This window comes from Capricornis sumatraensis, chromosome 3 (assembly GCF_032405125.1).
Source record: "Capricornis sumatraensis isolate serow.1 chromosome 3, serow.2, whole genome shotgun sequence".
NCBI lineage: Eukaryota > Metazoa > Chordata > Mammalia > Artiodactyla > Bovidae > Capricornis > Capricornis sumatraensis.
Window position 1 is genome coordinate 14,885,095 of NC_091071.1, and position 27,935 is coordinate 14,913,029.

The 27,935-nt window shown below is 47.2% G+C and overlaps 1 protein-coding gene across 1 annotated transcript; it reads left to right on the plus strand.

Annotated features, from left to right (window-relative positions):
* The first annotated feature begins 19,468 nt into the window (after positions 1-19,468).
* On the plus strand, positions 19,469-27,922 carry PRSS36 (serine protease 36). The gene is made up of 15 exons (XM_068968379.1): positions 19,469-19,505; positions 19,796-19,831; positions 20,020-20,055; positions 20,438-20,600; positions 21,037-21,317; positions 21,769-21,935; positions 24,454-24,703; positions 24,812-24,941; positions 25,259-25,515; positions 25,602-25,765; positions 26,165-26,402; positions 26,515-26,656; positions 26,917-27,182; positions 27,260-27,381; positions 27,644-27,922. Exons 1-15 carry the CDS (start codon positions 19,469-19,471, stop codon positions 27,920-27,922), a joined length of 2,568 nt encoding a protein of 855 aa, XP_068824480.1.
* The last annotated feature ends 13 nt before the right edge of the window (positions 27,923-27,935 follow it).

Consider the following 27,935-nt stretch of genomic DNA (forward strand, 5'->3'; position numbering starts at 1 on the left):
TGGAAAAGCTAGGTTCCTAGCCCTAGGAACCTGGCTCAGAATTTCTGCCCTTAACTCCTGTGCTTCAGCAAACATCGCTTGAGCACTGCACAGTATGTACCAAGCCTGGGGCAGACCTAGAGAGGGAAGGATTAAAAAGGACCTTATTGCCTGGGGGTGAGATGCGGGTGAGACCCACCGAATCCAAAGTGTACTTGGATCAAACGTGGTAACTGATGTAACTTCAAATCAAGGACTGTGGAAACTTCCGGGAGAGCGAGTCATCCAGCAAGTAGACAACCACAGAAGAGGAAAGAAAGGTGGAAACACTGAAGCCAGGGTAAGGGGGGGTTCACAAAGCAGCCAAGGAAGTGCTGGAACAGGCAGAAGGGATGGCAGGGTCAGGGAACCGCACTCCTAGAGCAGCACGCTAGTGCTCGCGAGTAACAGGCTCCAACTGTGACTTCTGAAACGCTCCCTCACATGACTCTTTTTCCAGGCTTATCTCTCTCAGTGAACCTCTTCTGAAACAAAGGGGCCTCTCACTTGTCCTTCAAAGTCTCCTTACTGGCCATCCCTGCTCCCCCTCCCACCTTTCCCTTTGGCCATTTAGCTTCTTCCCTGCCTTCTCCTCCTCTGCTCGCCCTGCAGATAGCAATGAACCCTAGTACTTCAGAGTTCTGTCTTTCTTTGCTTCTCCCTCAAAGCCCCAAATGCAGTCTGGTGGTGTGAAATGCAGCAACCCTCAGACCGGTTCTCTGTAGCCTACATGTTGTTTTTAATTTTTTTAATATTTACTTATTTGGCTGCACAGGGTCTTAGTTGCAGCACTTGGGATCTTCGATCTTAGTTATGGCAGGTGGGATCTAGTTCCCTGACCAGGGGCCTTCTGCATTGGGAGTGAGGAGTCTTAGCCACTGGACCACCAGGGAAATCCCTCAAGCTTGACTGTTAATGTTCTCAAAAATGTGGTCATCCCCTATTATAATCCCTTTCTGTTTAAACTAAAGTAAATCATATCATCTGCAACTAAGAACTCCAATTTATACCATTGTCACTACAGCAGGGTCTATATATCAAAATATTAAAAACCACCTAAATGGTTATCAACAGAGAATCTGGCTAACTGAGTTATTATACAGCAAAATTTTTCAGTCTCAGCACTATTGGCAATTGAGGCCAGATAATTCTTTACTGTGGGGACTGTCCTGATATTGTTTCAGTTCAGTTCAGTTCAGTCACTCAGTCGTGACTCCTTGCAGCCCTATGGACTGCAGCACACCAGGCTTCTCTGTCCATCACCACCTCCCAGAGCTTGCTCAAACTCATATCCGTTGAGTCGGTGATGCCATCCAACCATCTCATCCTCTGTTGTCCCCTTCTCCTCCTGCCTTCAATCTTTCCCAGCATCAGGGTCTTTTCCAATGAGTCAGTTCTTCGCATCAGGTGGCCAGAGTATTGGAGTTTCAGTTTCAGCATCAGTCCTTCCAATGAATGTGCAGGACTGATTTCCTTTAGGATGGACTACTTGGATCTCCTTGCAGTCCAAGGAACTCTCAAGATTCTTCTCCAACACCACAGTTCAAAAGCATCAATTTTTCAGCATTCAGCTTTCTTTATAGTCCAACTCTCACATCCATGACTACTGGAAAAACCATAGCTTTGCCTAGATGAACCTTTGTTGGCAAAGTAATGTCTCTGATTTTTAATATTGTTGTTGTTTACTGTGTAATGTTTATTGTTGTTTAAATCCTAAGTCATGTCCAACTCTAGCCTGCCAGGCTCCTCTGTCCATGGGATTTCCCAGGCAACAATACTGGAGTGGCTTGCCATTTCCTTCTCCAAAGGATCTTCCCAACCCAGGGATCAAATCGGGGTCTCCTGCATTGCAGGCAGACTCTTTACTATCCGAACTACCAGGGAAGTCCTGTGTTTGGTGTGATATTTAGCAATATTCCTGGCCTTTACCCACATTGGATGTTTGTGAAAACCCCAGTCCTAATAACCAAAGTCTTCTCTTGACTGGAGAGGGTGGGATACAAAGTCACCCTAGATTGGGAACCACTGTGATATAGCTATAACATGAGATTAAGAGAATGAGGTGAGGGACTTCTCTGCTGGTCCAGTGGATAAGATTCCACGCTTCCATTGCAGGGGGTGCAGATTCAATCACTAATCAGGGAACTAACTAAGGTCCTGCATGCCTTGCGTCGTAGTATGGCCAAAAATTAAAAACAAGAAAGATGGATCTAAGTGTACAGACACCACACCTTGAGACTTTTGTTTTTTAATGAGGTGGATCTAAACCCACAGATATAAAGACTATTTAATCTCTATTAATAATGGGAAGGGAGGAGCAAGTACTAAACAATATAAAGTAAGGGGGAAGTGTTACTGATTTACATGTTTGTTTATGCATAAAATATCTATGGAAGAAGAAAAACCAACTAGTAACAGTGGTTATTTCTGGGAAAAGAATATGTGAAACTTGGGATTGAGTGTATGAAGAAAACTCACTTTTCCCTGGATCCTCCTTTACCTTTTAATTTTTTTAAAAAATTTTATTTATTTATTTATTTATTTGGCTGCACCAAGTCTTCGTTAGGGCATGTGGGGTCTAGTTCCCTGACCAAGGATGGAACCCAGGCCTCCTGCCTTGGGAGCGTAGAGTCTCAGCTGCTGGACCATCAGGGAAATGTATATTGACCAAAAAAGAAATTGACTCTTACAAAGTGACATAGCAGTAGGTGGTAAAAGGATATTGTAGGGTGGGACCAGTGGTGGGTAGTAAAAGGGTATTATTATAGGAGGATTAGTTTGGCAGTGGTGTGGAATGGATAAGCCTTCCCTGATGACTTTTCAGTTGGGAGTTTACCAGATGAACAAGGCATTTATCTGCCCAAGAATGACAGGAACAGAGGAAGAGGGAGGAGCCAACTTGACTGAGAGCCTGTCTTCTGGGCGCTGTGGCTGGGTCCCTGACTATAGGGCCCCAGCAGAAGAGCAGGCAGCATCGGTCTTCTTAGGGACTTTGACAGGTATGGAGTGGGGCTGTGGGCCAAACCTCGGCACTTCTCACCTGCAGTGCATCTTTGTGTGACTTGAGAAGGCATCCCTTCCTCCAGGCCAGTACAAGCCATTCCAAGTCCAAGGCTTAAGGAGTAAAGTAGGAGCTGAACTTCACTCAAGGTGGGACAAAACCCTCACCAGCCTAAGCATAAACTCAGGTGTGAGAAGACCCCACTACTTCCTATAACTCAAGGTAAAAATGAAAGAAAGTGACCTGGTAGGTCTAATGTCAATATCAAATGATATTTCCACCTGCAAATCACCTGTATCTCGGCCTAGAACATAATTGCATGAATAAATGTCCTTTCTCTCTCTCATATGTCCTTCAAGATGCCTAGCCTCAAGGCTTCCCTGGTGGTCCTGTGGCTAAAACTCCAGGCCTCCAATGCAGGGGGCCTGAGCTCCATCCCTGGTCAGGGACCTAGATCCCACATACCATAACTCAGAAATGAGAAATAACTGCTTTATTATTTCCTTGGGCAATGCCCAAGATGGGGAGTGTCTCTGTTGGCTGCTCTGGATTCGTATCTCCATATGAAGTTGTCACGGTAAACAGTTGTTGTTCAGTCACGAAGTCACGTCTGACTCTTTGCAACCAGCTAGAAAAGGGCCACATGGTTCACTGGCTATGAGCAAGAATGGCAGAAGGCCTCCGAGGAGGCAGAGCCAGGAGACAGAAAGGACATGGGGTGAGGAGTCTGGTGGTTATGGTGGCATGAAAGGGCACAACTGTCCATTGGAGTGGTACATCCACTTCCAAAGGGGCTAGAGGTCCCTGGGGAACAAACCGGCCAAACCCAAATACTGGTCCCCGGTTCATGAAAATGAAATGTGAAAGGCTCATGGTGGCATTTCCGCATCATTGCCTGTGAGGAGAGTCTCTTGCTCTGAAGACAAAGGAGAAAAGAGAAGGGCCAAGAAAAGGCAGCAGTACAGGGGCTTCCGGAGAAATAAGCAGAAACTCTAAGGAAACCTGTTTTTGCTTGACTTGTTTGTGCAAAGACCTGAACCCTGACATGCCAAATATATATATTTTTTTCCGATTCATTTGCATGTTTTGACAGGAAGCAAATAGCAAGTAAAAGTTCTCCTTATTTTCTTTATAGGGCAACTAAAATGAAAACTACACATATACAAATATATCTCTAATGAATGTGCAAAGGAACAATCTAGAGCCTTAAGATCTGCTTCTGTACTTTTAAATTTTCTAGGCCACATTTTAAGAAGTAAAGCAAATCAGTGAGATATTCTGCCCTATTATTTTTTCATCCTGTCTTCAGACCTAGTGAGTTACTGCCAGAACCTAAGCAAACTGCACTTACCAAGAATATACAAACCGTCACAAACACACACCTAGAAGGGCCTCTGTTATAATTTCCACAAGGAATTCTATTTCCTACTAAACAGCTTTTCTTTAAAATTCTTTTTAAGAATTTTGCTCTAAGGCTGTCTCCTCTTAGCTGTCTCGAAACCAGAGAACTTAGCATCTCCTTTCTTTAGTGAAAGCTTCATATGAAATAACTTAGGAAAGTCTTACTTAAAAAAAAAAAATGTGAGGACTTCCTGGTAGTCCAGTGGCTAAGACTCTTTGTTCCTATGCAGGAAGCCCAGGTTCAATCACTGATCAGGGAGCTAGACCCTATATGCTGCAACTAAGACCCAGCCTAGCCAAATAAATACATATCTATTTTTAAAGTGTGAAAAAAACATGGCATAACAGAATTAGATTTGCTTCTCATTTCAGGGGGTTTCCATGTTTAACATTATCTGTTTATTTTTTGGCTGCATCAGGTCTTAGGTGTGGTAGGTAGGCAAGCTCTTTGTTGGGGTGCTTGGGCTCAGTAGTTGTGGCATGCAGGCTCAGTCCCCACCTCCATCTGCCCCCCACCCCCAGCACATGGGATCTTAGTTCCTCGACCAGGGATTGAGCTGGCATCTCTTGCATTGGAAGGCAGGTTCTTAACCACTGGACCACAGGGAAGTCCCTCAAGGGTTTTCTTACCTGCTGATCCCTACTGAAATAAGACATTTCTACGGGTAAATTTTTTTTTTAATTTTTGTACTTTACATTTTGTTTTTTGGCTACACTGGGTCTTCATTGTGGTGCATGGGCTCTCTAGTTGTAGAGCTTAGTTGCCCCATGGTATGTGGGATCTTAGTTCCCTGATGGGATGGAACCAGCGCCCCCTGCATTGCAAGGTGGACTTTTAACCCCTAGACCACCAGGGAAGTCCCTCTGTGGGTAAATTTGGCTTTAGCAGTTTTTCAGTGGAGCTGTATTTCTTCTCTGCAGTAGAAGAAACACATCATTCCGTCACCCAGAAACCTAACCGCCGTGGTATGTAAAATTGGAGATACAAGCATGGTCACCCAACTGTGTTTAATTGAGGCTTCTGTTCCTTTTTTTTTTTTTAACAGTTTCTCCTTTTGATGAAGTTGTTTCTCTGAATGCATTGCTGGTCAAGAGTCAGTTTTCTAGTTTCAGCAGTTTTTGTCATAAAACACCAGGAAGGACCTTTCCTGGGTATAGTCTCTCTTGTCAGAGGGTACACAGATTGGAAACCTGTTGAGCTCACATTTGGGTGACAAGAAGAGGAAGGAGGGAGAACTCTCAGACGCTTTTAATCTAGAGTCCACATGTCATGCCTCGGAGCAGCTAAGCCCATGGCCCACAGCTGCTGAAGCCCACCCACTCTAGAACCCACACCCCACAACAAGAGAAGCCACCGCAATGAGAAGCCCGTGCACTTCAACTACAGAGCAGCCCCCGCTCACCATACTAAGAGAAACCCACTGCAACAAAGACCCGCAGAGCCTTCAGGGGTCTTCTCTGGTCTCTGTATGGGCCACCAAAACGCTGACCTAAAATAAACCCACTGCCAGATATTTTTCCAGCAAAGATGGGTTTATTTAGGATCAATGGCTGCACTTATCTCACACGCTAGTAAAGTAATGCTCAAAACTCTCCAAGCCAGGCTTCAGCAATACGTGAACCTGATGTTCAAGCTGGTTTTAGAAAAGGCAGAGGAACCAGAGATCAAATTGCCAACATCCGCTGTATCATCGAAAAAGCGAAATTTCCAGAAAAACATCTATTTCTGCTTTATTGACTATGCCAAAGCCTTTGACTGTGTGGATCACAATAAACTGTGGAAAATTCTGAAAGAGATGGGAATACCAGACCACCTGACCTGCCTCGTGAGAAACCTAGATGCAGGTCAAGAAGCAACAGTTTGAACTGGACATGGAACAACAGACTGGTTCCAAATAGGAAAAGGAGTACGTCAAGGCTGTATATTGTCACCCTGCATTAAATAACTTATATGCAGAGTACATCATGAGAAATGCTGGGCTGGAGGAAGCACAAGCTGGAATCAAGATTGCCGGGAAAATATCAATAACCTCAGATATGCGGATGACACCACCCTTATGGCAGAAAGTGAAGAGGAACTAAAAAGCCTCTTGATGAAAGTGAAAGTGGAGAGTGAAAAAGTTGGCTTAAAGCTCAATATTCAGAAAACGAAGATCATGGCATCTGGTCCCATCACTTCATGGGAAATAGATGGGGAAACAGTGGAAACAGTGTCAGACTTTATTTTGTGGGGCTCCAGAATCACTGTAGATGATGATTGCAGCCATGAAATTAAAAGAGGCTTACTCCTTGGAAGAAAAGTTATGACCAACCTAGATACCATATTCAAAAGCAGAGACATTGCCAACAAAGGTCTGTCTAGTCAAGGCTATGGTTTTTCCTGTGGTCATGTATGGATGTGAGAGTTGGACTGTGAAGAAGGCTGAGCACCGAAGAATTGATGCTTTTGAACTGTGGTGTTGGAGAAGACTCTTGAGAGTCCCTTGGACTGCAAGGAGATCCAACCAGTCCATTCTGAAGGAGATCAGTCCTGGGTGTTCTTTGGAAGGAATGATGCTAAAGCTGAAACTCCAGTACTTTGGCCACCTCATACAAAGAGTTGACTCACTGGAAAAGACTCTGATGCTGGGAGGGATTGGGGGCAGGAGGAGAAGGGGACAACAGAGGATGAGACGACTGGATGGCATCACCGACTCGATGAACGTGAGTTTGAATGAACTCCAGGAGTTGGTGATGGACAAGGAGGCCTGGCGTGCTGCAGTTCATGGGGCTGCAAAAAGTTGGACACAACTGAGTGACTGAACTGAACTGAATGGCAAATTGCAGTTCAGGGTCAGCAACCACTGGGAGCCACATACAAGTCCCTGTATAGCAGGAGAAGGAGAACTCTTCTTTTTCTAGAAGGGAAAAGGAAGTTGGGAAGGTTGTAGTAATCAAAGAATCCACGGCTTTTCATTGACTAAGTCTTTTTGCCAGAAAAGAAGAGGAGTCTTTCTTCTTTCTGATGTTGCTCTCTTTCCTGTTGCAAACTCTTCTGGTCTCCCAACTCTATTTAATTGAGGTTTCTGTTTATTTTTTAAAAACCTGAAATAATGTGCTTGTTCTTTATTAATATAGTCTGAATGGGTTTCTGTTCCCTACAGCTTCTCCCCTCATACACACTCTCGTTTTGTATGTTTAAAATTCAGAAAACCCAAGAAATATACAGGAGAAACATCTGCTCCAGTATGATTGCCCAAGGTCCCACCTTGCTTCATTCCTCATCTTTACAGAAGGGTCCAGTGAGCTTTCAAACTCAGACCTCCAAGTCAAGGCCTTGTTGCCATGGTTGCTTCTTAAAAGTCTTGCCCTCAGCGCTTCCCCCATCATCTCCTGGCCTCCTCTTTATCCCCAAGGGCTAAACCCCGCTCAGCCATCCAGTTTGGAGAGCCCCACAGCTGCTCTCCTCCGTGGCAGAGGATCTCTCTCCCAGACCCCAACCCAGATCCTTTCCTCTCTCTCAAAAACCACCCTCCATGTGGCATAGAGCACATCTCACTAAAACGACTACTCTTGAATTAGGACTGCTCGTTTGAGACCAAAGTGCTGAGTCCTGGGACAATTTCTGTCTCCAGTACTCCTCGGCTGCTTGGGGGCTATATTGGAGGCAAGGATGGGAGACCGCGGTGGTGACTTTGTGCCAGCGTGGTCCCTGGAGACCACGTGATAGCGGCAGAGGTGGGAGGCGGGTGTCTGGTAGAGTGAAATGGAAAGCAGAAGGGGTTATGTTTTCCTGCCACAAGGGGGAGCTTCAGGAGACTTCTTGACCATACTGTCAACTTGGCTTCTGGTACAGATTGAAATCAACTCTGTCAGACTTGATTAATGATCTTTCAAATATTCCCACTCAGAGGAACACTCCATCCAGTAATATGGTATATGCATTTTAGAACCCACCTCAAGTTATTTTGGAGCACACTCCAGAAAGTCTCATTCTTCCGAGTAGAGAGGCAATAACACAGTAACTTAGCAAGACAATGTTATAGCCAAGGGAATAGGGTTGCCAAATTTAGCAAATAAAAATGCAGGATGCCTAATTTAACCTGAGTTTCAGATAAACACAAATAAGAATTTCTCAATATTGTATGGGACATAGTTATACAAGAAATTACTTGTTGATTATCTGAAATTCACATTTAACTGAACATCCTCTATTTTATCTAACAATCTCACCAGGGGTTACATCTACTTTAAACAGTTTTCCAAACTACAAAATGTTTGGAGCCTTGCTGTGTGATGGCACCCTTCTGGTGTGCGTTAGAGCAGACACCCCTGATTCTTTTCCAATTTTTGCACATCCTCTTTTCACAAGATGGTGTAGCACTATCTGGCTTAGTCACATAGTGTACGTGGCCCTATCCTTAACCTGTTGAAACAATCTCCTGCTCCTTCTGCTCAGTTCAGTTCAGTCGCTCAGTAGGGTCCGACTCTTTGTGAGCCCATGGACTGCAGCACGCCAGGCTTCCCTGTCCATCACCAACTCCCAGAGCTTACTCAAACTCAGGTCCATCGAGTTGGCGATGCCATCCAACCATCTTATCCTCTGTCATCCCTTTCTCCTCCTGCCTTCAATCTTTCCCAGCATCATTGTTTTTTCCAGTTCTTTGCATCAGATGACCAGAGTATTGGAGTTTCAGCTTCAGCATCAGTCCTTCCAATGAATATTCAGGACTGATTTCCTTTAGAATTGACTGGTTTGATCTCCTTGCAGTCTTCTCCAACACCACAGTTCAAAAGCATCAATTCTTGGGCACTCAGCTTTCTTCTCAGCACCTTTCAAAAGCTTGGCTGAGATAAACAATATTTTTTTAAAGATTATCTGAAGAATGTCTTTTTTTCTAGGTCAGTGATTATCAAGTTTTTTAGTGAGAACATTGATTCAGAAAAACAGTAACTTGTTACCCAATTTTTAAAAAGAAGCTATCTTCTTTATCAGGAATGGAATATCAACAACTTTGTTTTACTGTGCTTTTATTGTTTCTCCAATCACTACAGGGCTTCATTCTTCTGGTTAAACTTTCAGAAACTATGTAGTATGCCAGCTCTGGTGTATCTGATGGAATGCGCCACCTTTTACCAAAGTCCATGGTCTAGGCAAGAATTTTTGGAGCTGACTCTGTTTTTCCTTAACAGACCCTGGAATCCACTTAATTGTAAAATGTGTTTTGTCATTGTTTATTCAGGCTAAATGACCATACGGTAAAATTGCACAAAGTGTGCTAAGTTTAAATCTTGATGAAATTCTACATTTGTATACATCTGAATAACCACCACCTAGATCACGATATAGAACTTTCCTGCACTCCAGCAAGTACTTTTGTGCTCTTCCTGGTCAATACTTCCACCAGAGGTCACCACTATTCTGACTTCTATAATCATTGATAAGTTGTGTTTATTCTGAAATTGCATATAATTGGATTCATACAGTTTGATACTGATATTCACTGAACATAGTTTCTGTGAGATCCATTCATGTGGGCACACATACCAGTAATTCATCTTTTTTATTGCTGCATAGTATTCCACTGTATGACAATATCACAGTTGATTTACCAGTTTTCCTGTCACTGGGCATTTATTTTGGTTCTCATGTTTTGGTCTTATGAATACAGCTTCTACAGACACCCTGCTATGCTCACGTCTCTTGGTGCACTCATCTCTTACATCTAATTGTAAGAATATTGTTATTGAATCATGATAGAAGTATACGTTCAGCTTTACTGAATACTGCTGCTGCTGCTGCTAAGTCGCTTCAGTCGTGTCCAACTCTGTGTGACCCTAGAGACGGCAGCCCACCAGGCTCCCCCGTCCCTGGGATTCTCCAGGCAAGAACACTGGAGTGGGTTGCCATTTCCTTCTCCAATGCATGAAAGTGAAAAGCGAAAGTGAAGTTGCTCAGTCAAGTCCAGCTCTTCACAACCCCATGGACTGCAGCCTACCAGGCTCCTCCGTCCATGGGATTTTCCAGGCAAGAGTACTGGAGTGACTACTGAATACTACCAAACAATTTTCTACCCACCCTCTCCACCCCACAGCAATGTATGAGAATTACACTCAGTCTGCATCTTTTTCTTTTTTTTTTCAGTTTATTTGGCTGTACCCATCTTAGTTGTGGCACATGGGATCTTCAATCTTCCTTGGGTCATGTGGGATCTTTAGTTGTGGCATGCTAACTCTTAGTTGCAGCATGTGGGATCTAGTTACCTGACCAGGGATTGAACCAGAGCCCCCTGCATTGGGAGAGTGGAGTCTTAGCCACTGGACCACCAAGGAAGTCCCTAATTATTTAATTGAAGTATTTTGCCTCCCAGGTGGCATAGCAGTAAAGAATCTGCCTGCTAATGCAGGAGAGGCAAGATTGTTTCAGGGTGCAGTCCCTGAGTGGACAAGATCCCCTGGAGCTGGAAATGGCAACCTACTCCAGTATTCTTGCCTGGAAAATTCCATGGACAGAGGAACCTGGTGGGCTACAGTCGATGGGGTCCCAAAGAGTCAGACACAACTGAGCACATGAACATCAGAGCACATATCTGATTTACAGTGTTGCGTTAGTTTCAGGTGTACAGCAAAGGGATTCAGTTACATATATATATACATATAACATATAATAGATAAGAGATACTATATTATGTTCTATTATAATTAGATAACAATATGTTATTATCATAATAATATGATAATATAATATATTATTACTATATTAGTATAATTATATTATTTAAATTATATATTATATAATATATTATAATATATTTTAATAGATTATATATAATATAATAATATGACATAATATAGTATATAATATATAATTATATAATATTGTAATATATAATTGCTATAATATATAATATTATTATATAATTATATATTATATATTATAATTATGGGATTATATAATTATATTTATATTTATATAATTGTATAATTATAACCTATAATAAATATATAATATAATATTTATAATTATATAACTACAATATATTATAGTTATATAATTATAATATCAATAATATTAAAATTAATAATTATTAATGATATAATAATTATGTGATTAAATTTATGATATTTATAATTTTATAATTATAATATTTAATAATATAATATTTAACAATATATTATATTATATAACAATATATTATATATAATAATAAATATAATTATACATAATATATAATATATCTATTATATTATAAGATATTATGATAAAATATAATACAATATTTTAATATATTATAATTATATTAAATTTATATCACATAGTAAATATATATTGAATATTAAATGTTGATATATTATATATTAAAATGTATTAATATATTAATAATATATAATAATAAAATATGATATATACATGTATGTTATATAGTTTATATAATATATTTATACATAAATATATTGTATAATATAATTATATATAATATAGAATGTTTATATATAGCGCTGAATATATATATATTCCTTTTCAGATTCTTTTCCCTTATAAGTTATTACACAATATGGAGTATAGTTCCCTGTGTTATCTGTTTTACACGTAGTAATGTGTGTATGTTAATCCCAAGCTCCTCTAATTTATCCTTCCCACTCTTTGTTAACCATAAGTTTGTTTTCTGTCTGTGAGTCTATTACTGTTTTGTATATAAGTTCATCATATTTTTTAATGGGTTCTAAGTTACTAGGTTTGGGGATAGTTTATTACACACCAACAGATAACTAAAACAAAATATTTTGCCCCTTTTTTAAATTGAGTTGTTTTGTTTTTTTCCTTAATGATCCTTAATTAAGGATTCTTTAAAACAAGAGTTTTTCCACTGCAAATAAGACACACAATCATATCATAAAAATCAATACCCTTAGGACCTCCCTGGTGGTCCAATGGCTAAGACAAGGGGCCCAGGTTCAATCCCTCAGCAGGGAACTAGATCTCACATGTTACAACTAAGAGTTCGTGTGCTACAACTAAAGCCCTGGTGCAGTAAAAAAATCAAAAGATAAATACAGTTTCCCACATGTGTCCGTTAGCTGTTTCATAAGCCATCCTCCTAACTTCTGAAATGCCTGGAATGAGTCAGTATGTTTTCATAGCCTGCATGGACAAGAAGTGCAGAATTAGGCTAATATTGGTGTCAGGTGAGTCCCAATTTCCCCATTGAATATCTGGGACTTCCGAATATTTGATCTTAGAATACATTGGAAAGACAAGTGACATAGTGCTCACCACTTCTCTGGCTGTGGTGGTCAGGATAATGGACCTCAAAGAGGTTCACACTCTAATACCCCAGAAACTAAATATTTTACATTACATGGCAAGAGAGGCTTTATAGATATGATTAAGAGTGAGACTTTGAGGACTGCCCTTGCAGCTCAGTGGTTAAGACTTCACACTTCCACTGCCAGGGGCACAGTTTCGATTCCTGGACTGGGAAATTCCACATGCAATATGCTGTGGCCAAAAAAAAGAGAGGAGTATGGCCTTTGAGACGGGGAAATGGTCTTGGATAGTGCAGGTGAGGCCAGTGTAAGCACATGAATTGTTTTTTTTTCTTCCAGTTTTATTGAGATATAATTGACATATAGCACTGTATAACTTAAAGGTGTATAGCATAATGTACACATGAAACGATTATCACAATAAGCTTAGTGAATATATCTGTCATCTCATATAGACACAAAATTCAAGAAATAGAAAAAATACTTTTCCTTGTGATAGGAACTCAGGATCGACTCTCTTAGATTTCATATGTAACACAGGGCACTGTTAATTATATTTATCTTGCTGTACATTACATCCCTTGTACTTATTTATCTTATAACTGGAAGTTTATACCTTTTGACTACCTTTATCCAACTCTCCCCACCTCCACCCCCTCTGATCACCACAAACCTGATCTCTTGTTCCACAAGAAGAAGTTTTGTGTTTTGAAGTATAATTGACCTACAACACTATTTTAGTTCTTTGTACACAATATAGCTGGACTTCCCTGGTGGCTTAGATGATAAAGAATCTGCCTGAGATGCAGGAGACCTGGGCTCAATCCCTGGGTCAGGAACAGCCCCTGGAAATGAGAATGACTACCCACTCCTGTAGTCTCTCGTGGAGAATTCCATGGACAGAGGAGCCTGGCAGGCTACAGTCCATGGGGTCACAAAGAGTCAGATATGACTTAAGTGACTAACACGTTTCAGAGGCAGCCTACATGAAGTCGTAAGGTACTTGTCTTTCTCTGTCTGGCTTATTTTACTAAGCATAATGTCTTCTAGGTCCATCCATGTTGTAAATGGCAAGTTTTCATTCATTTTTATAGCTGAGTAATATTCCATTGTGTATATATATATTATATATATATATACATTTTCTTTATCTGTTCATCTACTGATGGGCACTTGGGTTGCTTGTATATCTTGGCTATTGTAAGTAATGCTGCAATGAACATAGAAGTGCGTACATCTTTTCTTTTTTGCTTACTTATTTATTTATTTTGACGGCCCTGGGTCTTTGTTGCTGCATTCAGGCTTTCTCTGGTTGTGGTATTCGGGATTCTCATTCTGGTGGCTTCCCTTGTTGCAGAGTACAGGCTCTAGAGCATGGACTCCGTAGTTACAGCGCACGAGCTTTGTTGCCCCCGAGACATGCGGAATCTTTCCAGACCCGAGGTTGAACCTTTGTCCTGTCCACTGGACCACCAGGGAAGTCTGCATATACCTAGTCTAATTAGTGTTTTCACTTTTTTGGATAAATACCCAGGAGGAGAATTGATGGATCATATGGCAGTTCTGGGCTGCCCTGGTAGCTCAGCTGTTCTATTTTTAATTCGTTGAGGAATTTCCATACTGTTTTCTATGCTAGCTGCAACAATTTGAATTCCCACCAACAGGGCACAAGGGTTCGCACTCCCCTTTCTTTACATCTCCCAAATCACGTAAACCCTTAAGCTCAGAGAACCTTTCCTGGTTTTGGTCAGAGAGAAAGATGTGAAGACAGAAAAAGGGTCCGAGAGATGCTACAGTGCTGATTCTGAAGATGCAGGAGGGGAGCCATGAGCTGTGAATACAGCCTCCGGAAGCTGGAAAAGGCAAGGAAGTGGGTTTTCCCTTTGAGCCTCCGGGAAGGAACTAGTCCTGATGACCTGGTGATTTTAGCCCAGAGAGACCCCTGTCAGACCTCTAACCCTCAAAACTGTAAGGTAGCAAATTTGTGTTGTTTTAAGCAACTAAATGTATGGCATTGTGCTACATCAGTAGCAGAAAACTAACACAATAGCTGATCTATACACTCCCCGCCACCAAATACAGCAGCAGTGAACCGCGCGTCCATGCACTGCCTCTCTTACCAGAGGCATCGCCGTATAATTAGTGTGTTGATGATATTTGACCACGGTGTTATTGGCTGACATTCTGCCATAGTATAAAAGTCAACCTTATGAAACTTCTTGCTGTTTTTGCCAGAATGATACTGTTGAGGGAGATTTCCTTACACCAAGGTGTCCTCTCCCTGAGGACCTACAGGAGAAATTGATATTCTGTCCTAGTTGCTTGGGTTTCCCTCTTTGTGTTGGCTATTAGGAAACTTAGAGCAGTGATTCTCAAGCTAGGGCATGTTGGGGTAGAGGAACGAACTATCAGAATCACCAGGGCAGCTTTTGCTAACTGCACTTGCACTCCCAGAAATTCTCATCTGTCTCTCTAGAGAAAAATGTTCCCTCTGCTTCCCACAATATACATTGCTTTGGTGACTTCCTGTCCTATTTAGAGAGGTAAGTTCTATTCCTCAGGCCTTTTGGGTTGGGGAAAAGGTAAGAATTATTGTCTTTTGGAGGGGGTACATCCTGTGTCAGGGAATTTTAGTTCCCCGCCCAGGGATGGAACCCACACCCCCTTCATTGGAAGTGTGGAGTCTTAAACTCCGGACTGCCAGGGAAATCCAGGAATTAGTCTTTTTTTTTTTTTTTTTTTTTTAAGAATTATTGTCTTTAAGCAGTATTTCTCAAGTATTCTTGGTAACCCCTGGAGAGACCCCAAGACCCTTTCAAGGGGTGCCCAACAGCAGAACTATTTTCATCACATTAAGTATACAGTGTAGGTTTCCAAAGGATTCTTGACAATGATAACCCAATAGACTGGGTGCAGAAGCAGATATGGGAATCCAGCTGTATTCTATTAATACAAGGAGACACTAAAGGGAATTCCACACAGTCCGGTGGTTAGGAGTCTGCACTCTCACTGTTGACAACCGGGTTCCATCCCTGGTCAGCCAACTATAATCTCACAAACTGCCCAGCGTGACACTCTTATTAAAATCAGCTCTCAATGGCTGAGCTGTTGCCAGGAAGGGAGAAAATCTTTCTTCCCCTTGCTGGGGGGTAGAAAAGTAGTGTCACTTTCTGCTGGAGATGCAAAATACTCTAGTGTCTCTTCTGACTGGGACCTGTATAGACATCAAGGAGTGTGTGCATGGGGCTTCCCTGGTGGCTCAGATCATAAAGAATCTGCCTGCAATGCAGGAGACCCGAGTTCGATCCTTGGGTCCGGAAGATTACCTGGAGAAGGAAATGGCAACCCACTCCAGGATTCTTGCCTGGGAAATCCCATGGACAGAGGAGCCTGGCAGGCTACAGTCCCTGGTGTGGCCAAAGAGCAAAAGAGTTAGACATGGCTTAGTGACTGAAAAACAATAACCAATATGTGCATGAGAGCTCCTCCTTCTGGCCTCCCAACTCCATTTCAGTGAGGTTTCCCTTTATTAATTTTCACACCACCTCATTTACCTTCATTGCCAACCACGGATTAGCTAAATTTAGCAAGATTATCTGGAGAAAGCAATGGCACCCCACTCTGGTACTCTTGCCTGGAAAATCCCATGGATGGAGGAGCCTGGTGGGCTGCAGTCCATGGGGTTGCTAAGAGTCGGACACGGCTGAGCGACTTCACTTTCACTTTTCACTTTCATGCATTAGAGAAGGAAATGGCAACCCACTCCAGTATTCTTGCCTGGAGAATCCTAGGGACGGGGAAGCCTGGTGGGCTGCTGTCTATGGGATCGCACAGAGTCGGACATGACTGAAGCAACTTAGCAGCAACCGCAGCAAGATTATCAGTTGAATCCAGTCAATTGTTGGGTCTCTGTATTTGCATTTCCTCTCCCTGATCATTTCTCATTTTCCCTAACTCTTGCCACCCTGGGATTGTACCTCCCCAAAAAGCAAAAGTACTTAGGTTTTGCCTAGACCTCCCAAAGAAAGGCAATGCCAAAGAATGTTCAAACTACCGCACAATTGCACTCATCTCATACACCAGTAATGTTCAAAATTCTCCAAGCCAGGCTTCAGCAATACGTGAACTGCAAACTTCCAGATGTTCAAGCTGGTTTTAGAAAAGGCAGAGGAACCAGAGATCAAATTGCCAACATCGGCTGGATCATGGAAAAAGCAAGAGAGTTCCAGAAAAACATCTATTTCTTCTTTCTTGATTATGCCAAAGCCTTTGACTGTGTGGATCACAACAAACTGTGGAAAATTCTGAAAAAGATGCGAATACCAGACCACCTGACCTGCCTCTTGAGAAACCTGTATGCAGGTCAGGAAGCAATGGTTAGAACTGGACATGGAACAACAGACTGGTTCCAAATAGGAAAAAGAGTACGTGAAGGCTGTATACTATCACCCTGCTTACTTAACTTATATGCAGAGTACATCATGAGAAATGCTGGGCTGGAGGAAGCACAAGCTGGAATCAAGATTGCCAGGAGACATATCAATAATCTCAGATATGCAGATGACACCACCCTTATGGCAGAAAGTGAAGAACTAAAGAGCCTCTTGATGAAAGTGAAAGAGGAGAGTGAAAAAGTTGGCTTAAAGCTCAACATTCAGAAAACGAAGATCATGGCATCCTGTCCTATCACTTCATGGGAAATAGGTGGGGAAACAGTGTAAACAGTGGCTGACATTATTTTTCTGGGCTCCAAAATCACAGCAGATGGTGATTGCAGCCATGAAATTAAAAGACACGTCCTCCTTGGAAGGAAAGTTATGACCACCCTAGACAGCATATTAAAAAGCAGAGACATTACTTTGCCAACAAAGGTCCGTCTAGTCAAGGCTATGGTTTTTCCAGTAGTCATGTATGGATGCGAGAGTTGGACTATAAAGAAAGCTGAGCACAGAAGAATTGATTCTTTTGAACTGTGGTGTTGAAGCAGACTCTTGAGAGTCCCTTGGACCGCAAGGAGATCCAACCAGTCCATCCTAAAGATCAGTCCTGGGTGTTCATTGGAAGGGCTGATGTTGAAGCTGAAACTCCAATACTTTGGCCACCTGATGCAAAGAGCTGACTCATTTGAAAAGACCCTGATGCTGGGAAAGATTGAGGGCAGGTGGAGAAGGGGGGGGGGGGATGACAGAGGATGAGATGGTTAGATGCCATCACCAACTCAATGGACATGAGTTTGGGTGACCTCTGGGAGTTGGTGATGGACAGGGAGGCCTGGCGTGCTGTGGTTCATGGGGTCACAAAGAGTTGGACACAACTGACCGACTGAACTGAACTGAAGACTGCTATTTTCTAGGAAAATTGGACAAATCGAGTATTTTTAAAAATCTATTTATTTGACTGCGCTGGGTCTTAGTTGCTGCTCACAGCTTCTGTTAGCTGCATCATGAGAACTCTTATTTGCAGCAACCACACTCAGAGTTGGGGTTATGTGGGATCTAGTTCCCTGACCAGGGTTCGAACCTGGCTGAACTTTGGGAGTGCAGAGTCTTAGCCACTGGACCACCAGGGAAGTCCCTGGACAAACGGAGTATTGTTAGTAGTGTTATTAGTTTATATTATTGTTAAGAAAATGGATGTATGTGTGTGGATACTGTTTGTTTGACCTTCCATTTCCACTCCCTATACTTCTCCATCCTGATCTGTCCCCTCAGAGGGTGACCTTTCTGGGCCACATCATGGGCTGTCTTGCACTCTGACTTCCAGTAGGTTTCAGGTAATGGGAGGAGCCAGCAGGTGACCAAAGTGAGTGAGATGGGGACTTGTTTTTGTTTCTCCCCTGAGGCACTCCTATTGGCTGGTCCTCTCCTACAGCCCAGCTCTCTCTTTCCCAGCTCTAATATCTGCTTCCTCTCTCTGCCTCTTCAGGAGGGGCTCTCCAATATTGCTGGCCCCCAGGTGCTTCACCATCCCTGATGGTTGCCCAGTTCCCTGCCTACCATCTATAAATAGTTCTTTCCTTAAACTGTTCTCGATTCCTCTTTGAAGCATCGTATTTCTTAAGTCGACTCCTACCGTACCTGGGTTGAGTGACTTTCCTGAGGTCATACGAAGTAAGTGGCACAACAGCCGAGAGTACTTACGCTAACACAAAGAAGGGTACAGCCTTTTTCGGGCCCTACCAGCCTGCCCAGCCCCCTCCCAGAATCCTCTGCCCTGCCCCAAGCTGCCGGAATCTGTGATCCCTTTGTTGGGATGGGATTGAATTCCCTAGGGCTCCCGTCCCAGACCTGGCCAGCAACTCCAGTAACCAGAGCTGTGTGAGAAGAAAAGGCCAACCCATTGGGGTAGCCGCACCCTAAAGAGAGATGAAGTCTCAGGTGAGTCACGCCACTGAGGGGCCACCTTCCCTGTCCCAAGGGCCACTGCTGACCTGCCTCACCAGGGACCCAGGGCTTTGGCCTCCTAGCCTCTGGCCTTCCCCCCCTTCCCCCCTTGAGGGTTCTCTGCTCCTCCCTCCCCCACCCAGTAGGTGTCCAGGAGCTATGACCTCTGCCTCCCACCCCCACCCCGGGCCTCTAGAGACGTGAGATGTGCACAGGGCTCTGGGTGGGGCCTTCAGGCTCCCTACTTCCTCCTTCCAGCCCCAGATCCACTCAGATGCCCAGAGATGGGCTCCAGCCAGGGAGGGCGGGGCTCTTTCTGGACCCTCAGGAGTCACGGGGTGCCGAGGCAGAGACAGAGCTGTGTGGCAGGGGGTGGCTCTTCACCCATCGCCGTGCCTCCACCTGACTCAGACGGACCATGTCCCAGCACCTGCTTCTCCCGCTTGTGATCCTTGGTAAGCTCGGGGACAGGGCATGGCTGCAAAGGACCTGGGTCCTAGCTTCTGGGGAGCTGGAAAGCAGGACTCCAGGGGTCCACCTGGGGAGTAGGGTGTCAGAGGAGGACACCAGAAGATGAGAGTAAGGTGTCGGGAGGGGCAAGAGCAATAGCCTATGAGAAGGAGGGGCATGGAGGTCTGGGTGCCATGGGGAGATGGAGTATTTGCAAAGTTTTGGGGGAGGGGCCATGGAGGGCGCATCGTCCTAACTGTAGGTCTCCAGCCTCTTCCTGCCTCCATCTCTCCAGCCATCAGCCCCATCCCGGGAGCCTTCCAGGACTCAGGTAAGGCAATGCCACTGGGGGAACATCACCGGCAGAGGCAGAAAAGATGGGACGGGTAGCCTGGGTGCTGGCAGGGCAGCTGAGAGAGCAAGGAATTGGGGAAGAAGAAAGCAGGAAGGTGGGGGCTGTGCATTGTCAAGAGCTGGAGGTCACCAATATTTCCCTCTCTTTACCCCTCTGACTCCCAGCTCTCAGTCCTACTCAAGAAGAACCTGAAGATCTGGGTAAGGAATCGGGGTGGGGAGGAACCTCAGATCTTAAAAGAAGTTAAGGTTGGCTAGACAATGAGGTTAGAGAGCATCACCAACTCAATGGACATGAATCTGAGCAAACCCTGGGAGATAATGGAGGACAGGGGAGCCTGGAGTGCTGGAATCCATAGGGTCTCGAAGAACCAGACAGGACTTAGAGACTGAACAACGAAAGGTGATGAGAGGTGGAAGTGATCAGAAACTTAAAAATGCGAAACTTCTGTTTGTTTCTTTCGCGGGGCACGGGGGGGGGGGCAAACTAAGGGGAGTGGGCGATGGGGCTTTGTCCTGAGTTACCTGGGCCTCCGGCGTGGGGGGCAGGGACAGGCGATGACCTCCACGGTACCCCTTTCAGACTGCGGTCGCCCCGAGCCGTCTGCCCGAATCGTGGGGGGCTCAGACTCTCAGCCGGGCACCTGGCCGTGGCAGGTGAGCCTGCATCATGGCGGGGGCCACATCTGCGGGGGCTCCCTCATCGCCCCTTCCTGGGTCCTCTCGGCTGCTCACTGTTTCGTGACGTGAGTATTCGCGCACGTCCAGTCCCTCTCCTTCAAAAAGCCGAGCCCGACCGGCAGCTGGACTTCGCGGACCCAAGCTTAACTTGGAGCCCGGCCGCCCCTGCCTCCCCACCCTTCTGACGCTAAGTGCTCTGCGGGGTATCCGGGTTCTGACTATCTGGGGAGGCAGTCAGCGGACTCGCCCCGTCACCCCACCAACTATCCGAATCTGAATTCCATCTTTCCAGTTCTCCGCCCCAACACCTCCAAATCGCATTCGCTCCTCCCCCTTTTACGAAGCTAGCTCAACCCGGATCGCCCCAGCCCTAAGTCTAGATGGGACGCACCCCTCCTGGGGTCTGGCTGACCCTACCTTTTCCCTGACTCCGAGCCCCCACCCCACGAGGGTCTGCCCGCTCCCTCGGGTCCACCTGACCCCCTTCCTGCCTCGGCGCAGGAACGGGACCTTGGAGCCCGCGGCCGAGTGGTCGGTGGTGCTGGGCGTGCACTCTCAGGACGGGCCCCTGGACGGCGCGCAAGTCCGCGCGGTGGCCGCCATCCTGGTGCCGGACAACTACAGCAGCGTGGAACGGGGCACCGACGTGGCCCTGCTGCGCCTGGCCTCTCCCGCTAGGCTGGGCCCCTCCGTACGGCCCGTCTGCCTGCCCCGTGCCTCGCATCGCTTTGCTCACGGCACCGCCTGCTGGGCCACCGGCTGGGGGGACGTCCAGGAGGAGGGTGAGTGGAAAAGGGGGGTGTCTCAGGAGGTGGGCGATTGGGGGGTGGAGCCTACCGGGTGGGTCCCTCCCCGGGTACTTGATGGGGCCATTCCTGCAATGATGATGTCGGGAGAGGAGCCGGAGGGGACACTGATTTTGGATGTGGTGGGTTTAAATGCCATGGCGCAAGGAGACAGAGATGCCCAGAAGACAGTCGCAGGGGACCTAGCCGTTATTGTTCAGTCGCTCAGTCGTGTCCAACTCTATGGGACCCCAAGGACTGCAGCACTCCAGGCTTCCCTGTCCTTCACCAGCTCCTGGAGTTTGCTCAGACTCATCTGCATTGATTCGTGCCATGGCGCATGGGGACAGACATGTCCAGGAGAGCCCAGGAGGGTACCAGGCTAAGCCCTGGGGAAGAGAGAGCTGCGTTCCTGCCTCACAGCTTTCTTCTCTGGTTCTGTCCACAGACCCCCTGCCTCTCCCCTGGGTGCTACAAGAAGTGGAGCTGAGGCTGCTGGGAGAGGCTGCTTGTCAGTGTCTCTACAGCCGGCCTGGCCCCTTCAATCTCACTTTCCAGCTATTGCCGGGGATGCTATGTGCCGGCTACCCGGAAGGCCGCAGGGACACCTGCCAGGTGAGGGGAGGTGCCTGCACCTGCCTGCAAGGCCAGGCAGAGCCCTAACCAATAGGAAGCAGTGTGAGGAATAGACTAATCCTCCCTCTTCGTATTTCTGAACGTCATCTGCAAAAAGAGGGCAAGATTGCCAGCAGGAAGGATCGATGTGAGGATTATAAATGGACAGAACTTGGGGCTCAACAAATGGCCACTATTATTGATGGGCAGTATAGTGCAGTGGATGTCCAGTTTAGAAGCTCAGCGCCATTGCTTGTGAGCTGTGTGGCCTTGGCCAAGTTATTTAACCTCTCTGTGCAGACTTTCTCATCAGAAAGATGGGGATGATAGCGTTACCTACTTCGTCAGGAGGTTATAATGATTAAATAAATTTGTACATGTAAAAAGTATTTCTGGAATCCCTGATGGCTCAGTGGTAAAGAATTCGCTTGCAGTGCAGGAGACCGCCTGTAATACAGGAGACATGGATTCGATCCCTGGGTCGGAAAGATCCCTTGGAGAAGGAAATGGCAAGCCACTCCAGTATTCTTGTCTGGGAAATCCCATGGACAGAGGAGTCTGGCGGACTATAGTCCATGGGATCTTGAAAGCTGGACCCCACTTAGCAACTAAACCACCACCGAAAAGGATTTAGAACAAGGTCTGGTCCTTGTGCATGCATGCTAAGGCACTTCAGTCATGTCCTGCTCTTTGCACCTCTATGGACTGTGTAGCCCACCAGGCTTCTCTGACTATGGGATTCTCCAGGCAATTATCCCATACTGTAGCCTAGAGCACAGGACCTATTACTTAGAGGATACTCAACAAATAGTTCTTTTTAAAAGTGAATTAATCCTTCACAGAAGGGAATTTTCCGGATAATGGGCTGAAGGCCAAAACATGATATATTTTAACCATTGTCCCCAGAAATGTTCCTCAAACGGCACACATTTTTTACAGCACTCAAGCATGCATGGTAGTGATGGGAATTCAATTTTGATGATTTTCAGGGTCCCTCCCAATTGATTTCAGGGTCCCTCCCAATTATGAAAAAGGGGATTCCGTGGTATAATGGTGAGCACTCCAGACTCTGAATCCAGTGATCCAAGTTCATGTCTCAGTGGGACCTTTCTGTTTGGGCTTCCCCAGTAACTCAGCTGGTAAAGAATCTGCCTGTAATGCAGGAGAACCCGGTTCAATTTCTGGGTCAGGAATTCCCCTGGAGAAGGGATAGGCTCCCCACTCCAATATTCTTGGGCTTTTCTGGTGGCTCCATCAGTAAAGAATCTGCCTGCAGTGTGGGAGACCTGGGTTCAATCTCTGGGTTGGGAATATTGCCTGGAGGAAGGCATGGCAACCCACTCCAGTATTCTTGCCTGGAGAATTCCATGGACAGAGGACCCTGGCAGGCTACAGTCCATGGTGGTCGCAAAGAATCAGCACAACTGGTTGACTAAGCACAGCACAGCACCCAGTTACGAGGTTCCAGAACCTATGGACATAATCCCTGCCTCTTGAACAGGATTGCCAACAACTCAGCTTCCTCTAGACCAGTGCTGCTGTCCAATAAAACTTATGATGATAGAAATGTTTTTCTATCTGTACTGTCCAGCATTATAGTCACTAGCCACACTGGCTATTGAACATTTTTTTAATTTATTTATTTTTAATTGAAGAATAATTGCTTTACAACATTGTGTTGGTTTCTCCCATACATTATTGAACATTCGAAAGGTGGCTAGTGTGATTGAGGAAATGAAGTTTTAATTTTATTAAATGTTAATTAATTCAAATAGTCACAGGGGCTATCACATGTATTATATTGGACAGTACAGTTCTGGATAATTCTGAGCTTTCTCTGTAACCCTCCTCAGGTCACAGAAATGCCTGACCTGGATTATAGTCATATCTTAGGGACAATGCCCCAGCAGTAAACGGTCCCAGAACCCTTGTTTTAATGTCTGTTTCTTGTAATTCTTCCTCCTTAATTTTCTACAAACCATTCTTTCTTGGTGCTTTTCTAACAGCCTTTTCCTCCTGAATGCTGACATCTCTGATTTACTTTTTTTTTTTGGCTGCACGGGTTCTTAGTTCACTCGGGATCTTCAATCTAGTTCCCTGTCCAGGGATTGAACCTGGGTCCCCTGCATTGGAAGCAAGGACTCTTAGTCACTGGACCACCAGAGAAGTGCCTCCGATTTACTTTAACAGTTTAACAAGGAATTCGAACAGCTTAGAAACCAAAGACAGGGTTTAACAATTTATTGAGGAATCATTTGGCTCTGAATGAGACCAGCAGGCCTCTCAGATGTGGCCTTACTGCATTAGCCTGGTGCTCTTGGCTTTGGTTCCTCATCAGCCTTTCTGTTCTACAAGGCTTTCTCTTGCTCAGAGCTGTAGGGGTCACAGAGAACAAGGCACAGCCCACGTAGATTTCCAGGAGAAGGTGGCTGTGTGTAGGACCGAAAAGAAGAGGTAGTCCAAGATAAGCTGGTAGGTCCCTGGGCTGATCCAGTGACACTGAGTCATCTGCCATCAGGGAGACTCTGGGGGACCCCTGGTCTGCAAGGAAGGTGGCCTATGGTTCCAGGCGGGAATCACCAGCTTTGGCTTTGGCTGTGGACGGAGGAACCGCCCAGGAGTCTTCACTGCTGTTGCTCCCTATGAGGCATGGATAAGGGAACAGGTGTTGGGCTCAGAGCCTGGGCCTGCCTTCCCCACCCAGTCCCCAGAGGCCCAGTCAGGCCTCCCTGAGCCCACGAATGAGAACTGCACCATCGCCCTGCCAGGTGAGGAAGGCAGGACCCCTAGATGTCAGCTGGATCTGGGAGATTTGAGTTCAGGTGGAAACTGCCTGGGTTCAGGAGGCCCTCTGACTCAGGCCTCTCACCCCTCAGAGTGTGGGAAAGCCTCGAGGCCAGGGGCCTGGCCCTGGGAAGCCCAGGTGATGGTCCCAGGATCCAGACCCTGCTATGGGGCACTGGTGTCTGAAAGCTGGGTCTTGGCACCTGCCAGTTGCTTTCCAGGGTGAGTGAAAACCCAGTCTTGGGCAGATTCTTGCTCAGTCTGAGATACTATCTAACTGGCCCCAGCCATTCCCTTGGGTAGGATAGGGGTAGGGGTGTGGCGTCCCATTGGAGGTGTATGATCCAGCTCAAAAATCAGGGTCCTAGTCTCTCTGGGGCAAATACAGGGGTAATACAAATTCGACCCAGGATTGGGCGGAGGGGTGGGGGAAGGAGATGCAGAATCTTGCCTAGAGACCCAGACTCTAAGCCAAGGGTGGAGGTTTAGAGCTGAGCTTGCAGGATCCAGCTCATGTTCCCAGTCTCCCCATCCCGCAGTCACATCAGCTCAGCCCGCCCGCCCAGCGACCTGGACTACTGGCGCGTGCAACTGCCCTCGCGCCCGCGCGCGGAGCAGGTGGCGCGCCTCGTGCCACACGAGAACGCCTCGTGGGACGACGCCTCGAACCTGGCGCTTCTGCAGCTGCGCGCGCCCGTGAACCTGAGCGCGGCGCCGCGGCCAGTGTGTCTACCCCACCCGGAACACTATTTCCTGCCAGGGAGCCGCTGCCGCCTCGCTCGCTGGGGCCGCGGGGGTGAGCGGGGGCCCGGCGCCGGCCGGGCGGGGCGGACCCTGGGCCGGACGCGGCGGGAGCGCTGGTTCCCTCCCCTTCTCTCGCAGAACCCGCGCCCGGAGCCAGCTCGCTGCTTGAGGCGGAGCTGTTGGGCGCCTGGTGGTGTCACTGCCTGTACGGCCGCCAGGGGGCGTCAGTGCCGCCGCCAGGAGAGCCGCCGCAGGCGCTCTGCCCCGCCTACCAGGAGGAGGAGATGGAGGGGAGCTGCTGGGTGAGCGGCGGGGGCGGGGCCTAAGAGTTGGAGTAAGAAGGAGGAGCGGACTGTACGCGGGGAGGGACGGGGCCAGGGAGGGGCGGGGAACCGGTAGCCGCGCTGTGGGGGCGGAGACGGGGTTAAGGCGGGGCCTGATCCTGGAAACCTTTTGGGGAGGGGCCAAGACCCGCCAAGACCGTGGCACTCTTTAACTCCTCTTGGTTTAAAGAGAATACTAAAGTGAGGGCAGCCTTCTTACTCAGATTAGCGTTGGAGCCTGGCTTGGAGGAGGTGGGATTTCTTGTGTCCGAGTGCGGGACAGTTTGGAGTCCAGGGAAGCTCCAGGACTGTTGCTGTCCCCTCACCAGGTGACACACGCGCATAAAGGCTGTTAACACACACACCCTCTTGCTACAGAACTACTCTCATTGGAGCCTGCTGTGCCGGGAAGAGGGGACCTGGTTCCTGGCTGGAATCAGAGACTTGCCCAGTGACTGCCTGCGTCCCAGAGTCTTCTACCCCCTGCAGACCCACGGTCCATGGATCAGCCATGTGACTCGGGGGGCCTACCTGGAGGACCAGCTGGCCTGGGACTGGGGACCTGAGGGGAAGGAGACTGAGGCACAAACCTGTCCCCCTCACACAGAGAATGGTGGTGAGGAGGGGGCTTTGGGGCTTAGGGGCCCCTGGGGGTGCTTAGATCCATGATAGGGGCTTTGAGGGTCAGCTGTGGGGTCCCAACTGAGGGGCTCATCTCCTCTCCCTAGCCTGTGGCCTGCGGCCAGAGCCGGCTCCGATGGGGGTCCTGTGGCCCTGGCTGGCAGAGGTGCATGTAGCTGGAGAGCGAGTCTGCGCTGGCATCCTCGTGGCCCCAGGCTGGGTCCTGGCAGCCACTCACTGTGTCCTCAGGTGGGTCTCACCCATCTTCCTGGCAAGAGGGAGACATTGGGAGAGGGGCCAAAGGACAGTAGCGGGCTGTTCTCCCTTTAGGGCTTTTATTGCACCAGGAATTGCTTGAAGTGTTTTGAGACAAAAGAGATTTCAAAGGAGGGCTAATGAAGGAGTTAGTGGAATGACCCTGGACATTCGTTCCACGCTTTCCCCTGGGCTGGGAAGGATTCATCTGCAATGAGGGGATCAGGAAGTGACCCTGGACCTTGTTTCTGCAGGCCAGGCTCTACAACGGTGCCTTATATTGAAGTGTACCTGGGCCGGGCGGGGGCCAGTCCCCTCCCCCAGAGCCACCAGGTGTCCCGGTTGGTCATCAGCATCCGCTTGCCCCGGCACCTGGGACTGCGGCCCCCGCTAGCCCTCCTGGAGCTGAGCTCCCGAGTGGAGCCCTCCCCATCAGCCTTGCCCATCTGCCTTCACCCAGGGGGTACCCCCTTGGGAGCCAGTTGCTGGGTACTGGGCTGGAAGGACCCCCAGGATCGAGGTGAGAGCCCTGGGTCCTGGGGACGAGAAGGGACAGGATGTCAGAATGCCTGGGACAACCTTCCTTCCCGTCTCTAGTCCCTGTGGCTGCTGCTGTCTCCATCTTGACTCCGCGACTCTGTCACTGCCTCTATCAAGGCCTTCTGCCTCCTGGAACTCTGTGTGTCCTGTATGCAGAGGGGCAAGAGGACAGGTGTGAGGTACAGGGCCTGGGTATCCTGGCCCGGTCAGGGCGGAGGCTGTGCTGGGCAGCTGGACGCCAGGGGGAGAGCAGGGTGGGGCTTCGTAGTGCTGGGTTTCAGATAGGAAGATGCAGTGCTTTCTGACTGGACCGCGGGAGAGACCAGGGGCCAAGATGCCTAAGGATGGAGAGGAACAGTGGTTTGTGACTGGGTGCTAGGAGGCGCAGGGGACCGGAAGGAAGAGTAAGGGCCCCTGTTGCTCTTGGCCCTGATGCTGCAGGTAACCTCAGCACCTCCGCTCCTGTGCCAGACTGAGGGAGGCTCCTGGGTCCTCGTGGGCATGGCTGTTCGAGGCAGCCAGGAGCTGTTTGCTGCCACTGGCCCTGAAGAGGCCTGGATCTCCCAGACAGTGGGGGAGGCACCTTTTCTACCCGCAAGCAGCTTCCCCCACTGGCTCCCTGAAGGCAGTGATCTCTGTCCCCCTGACATGGCCAGGGCCTCAAGTTCCCCGCGGGCTGCTCTTTTCCTGATGCTTCTGACCCCCCTGATCCAGGGCTGAGGCCCCCCTCAAC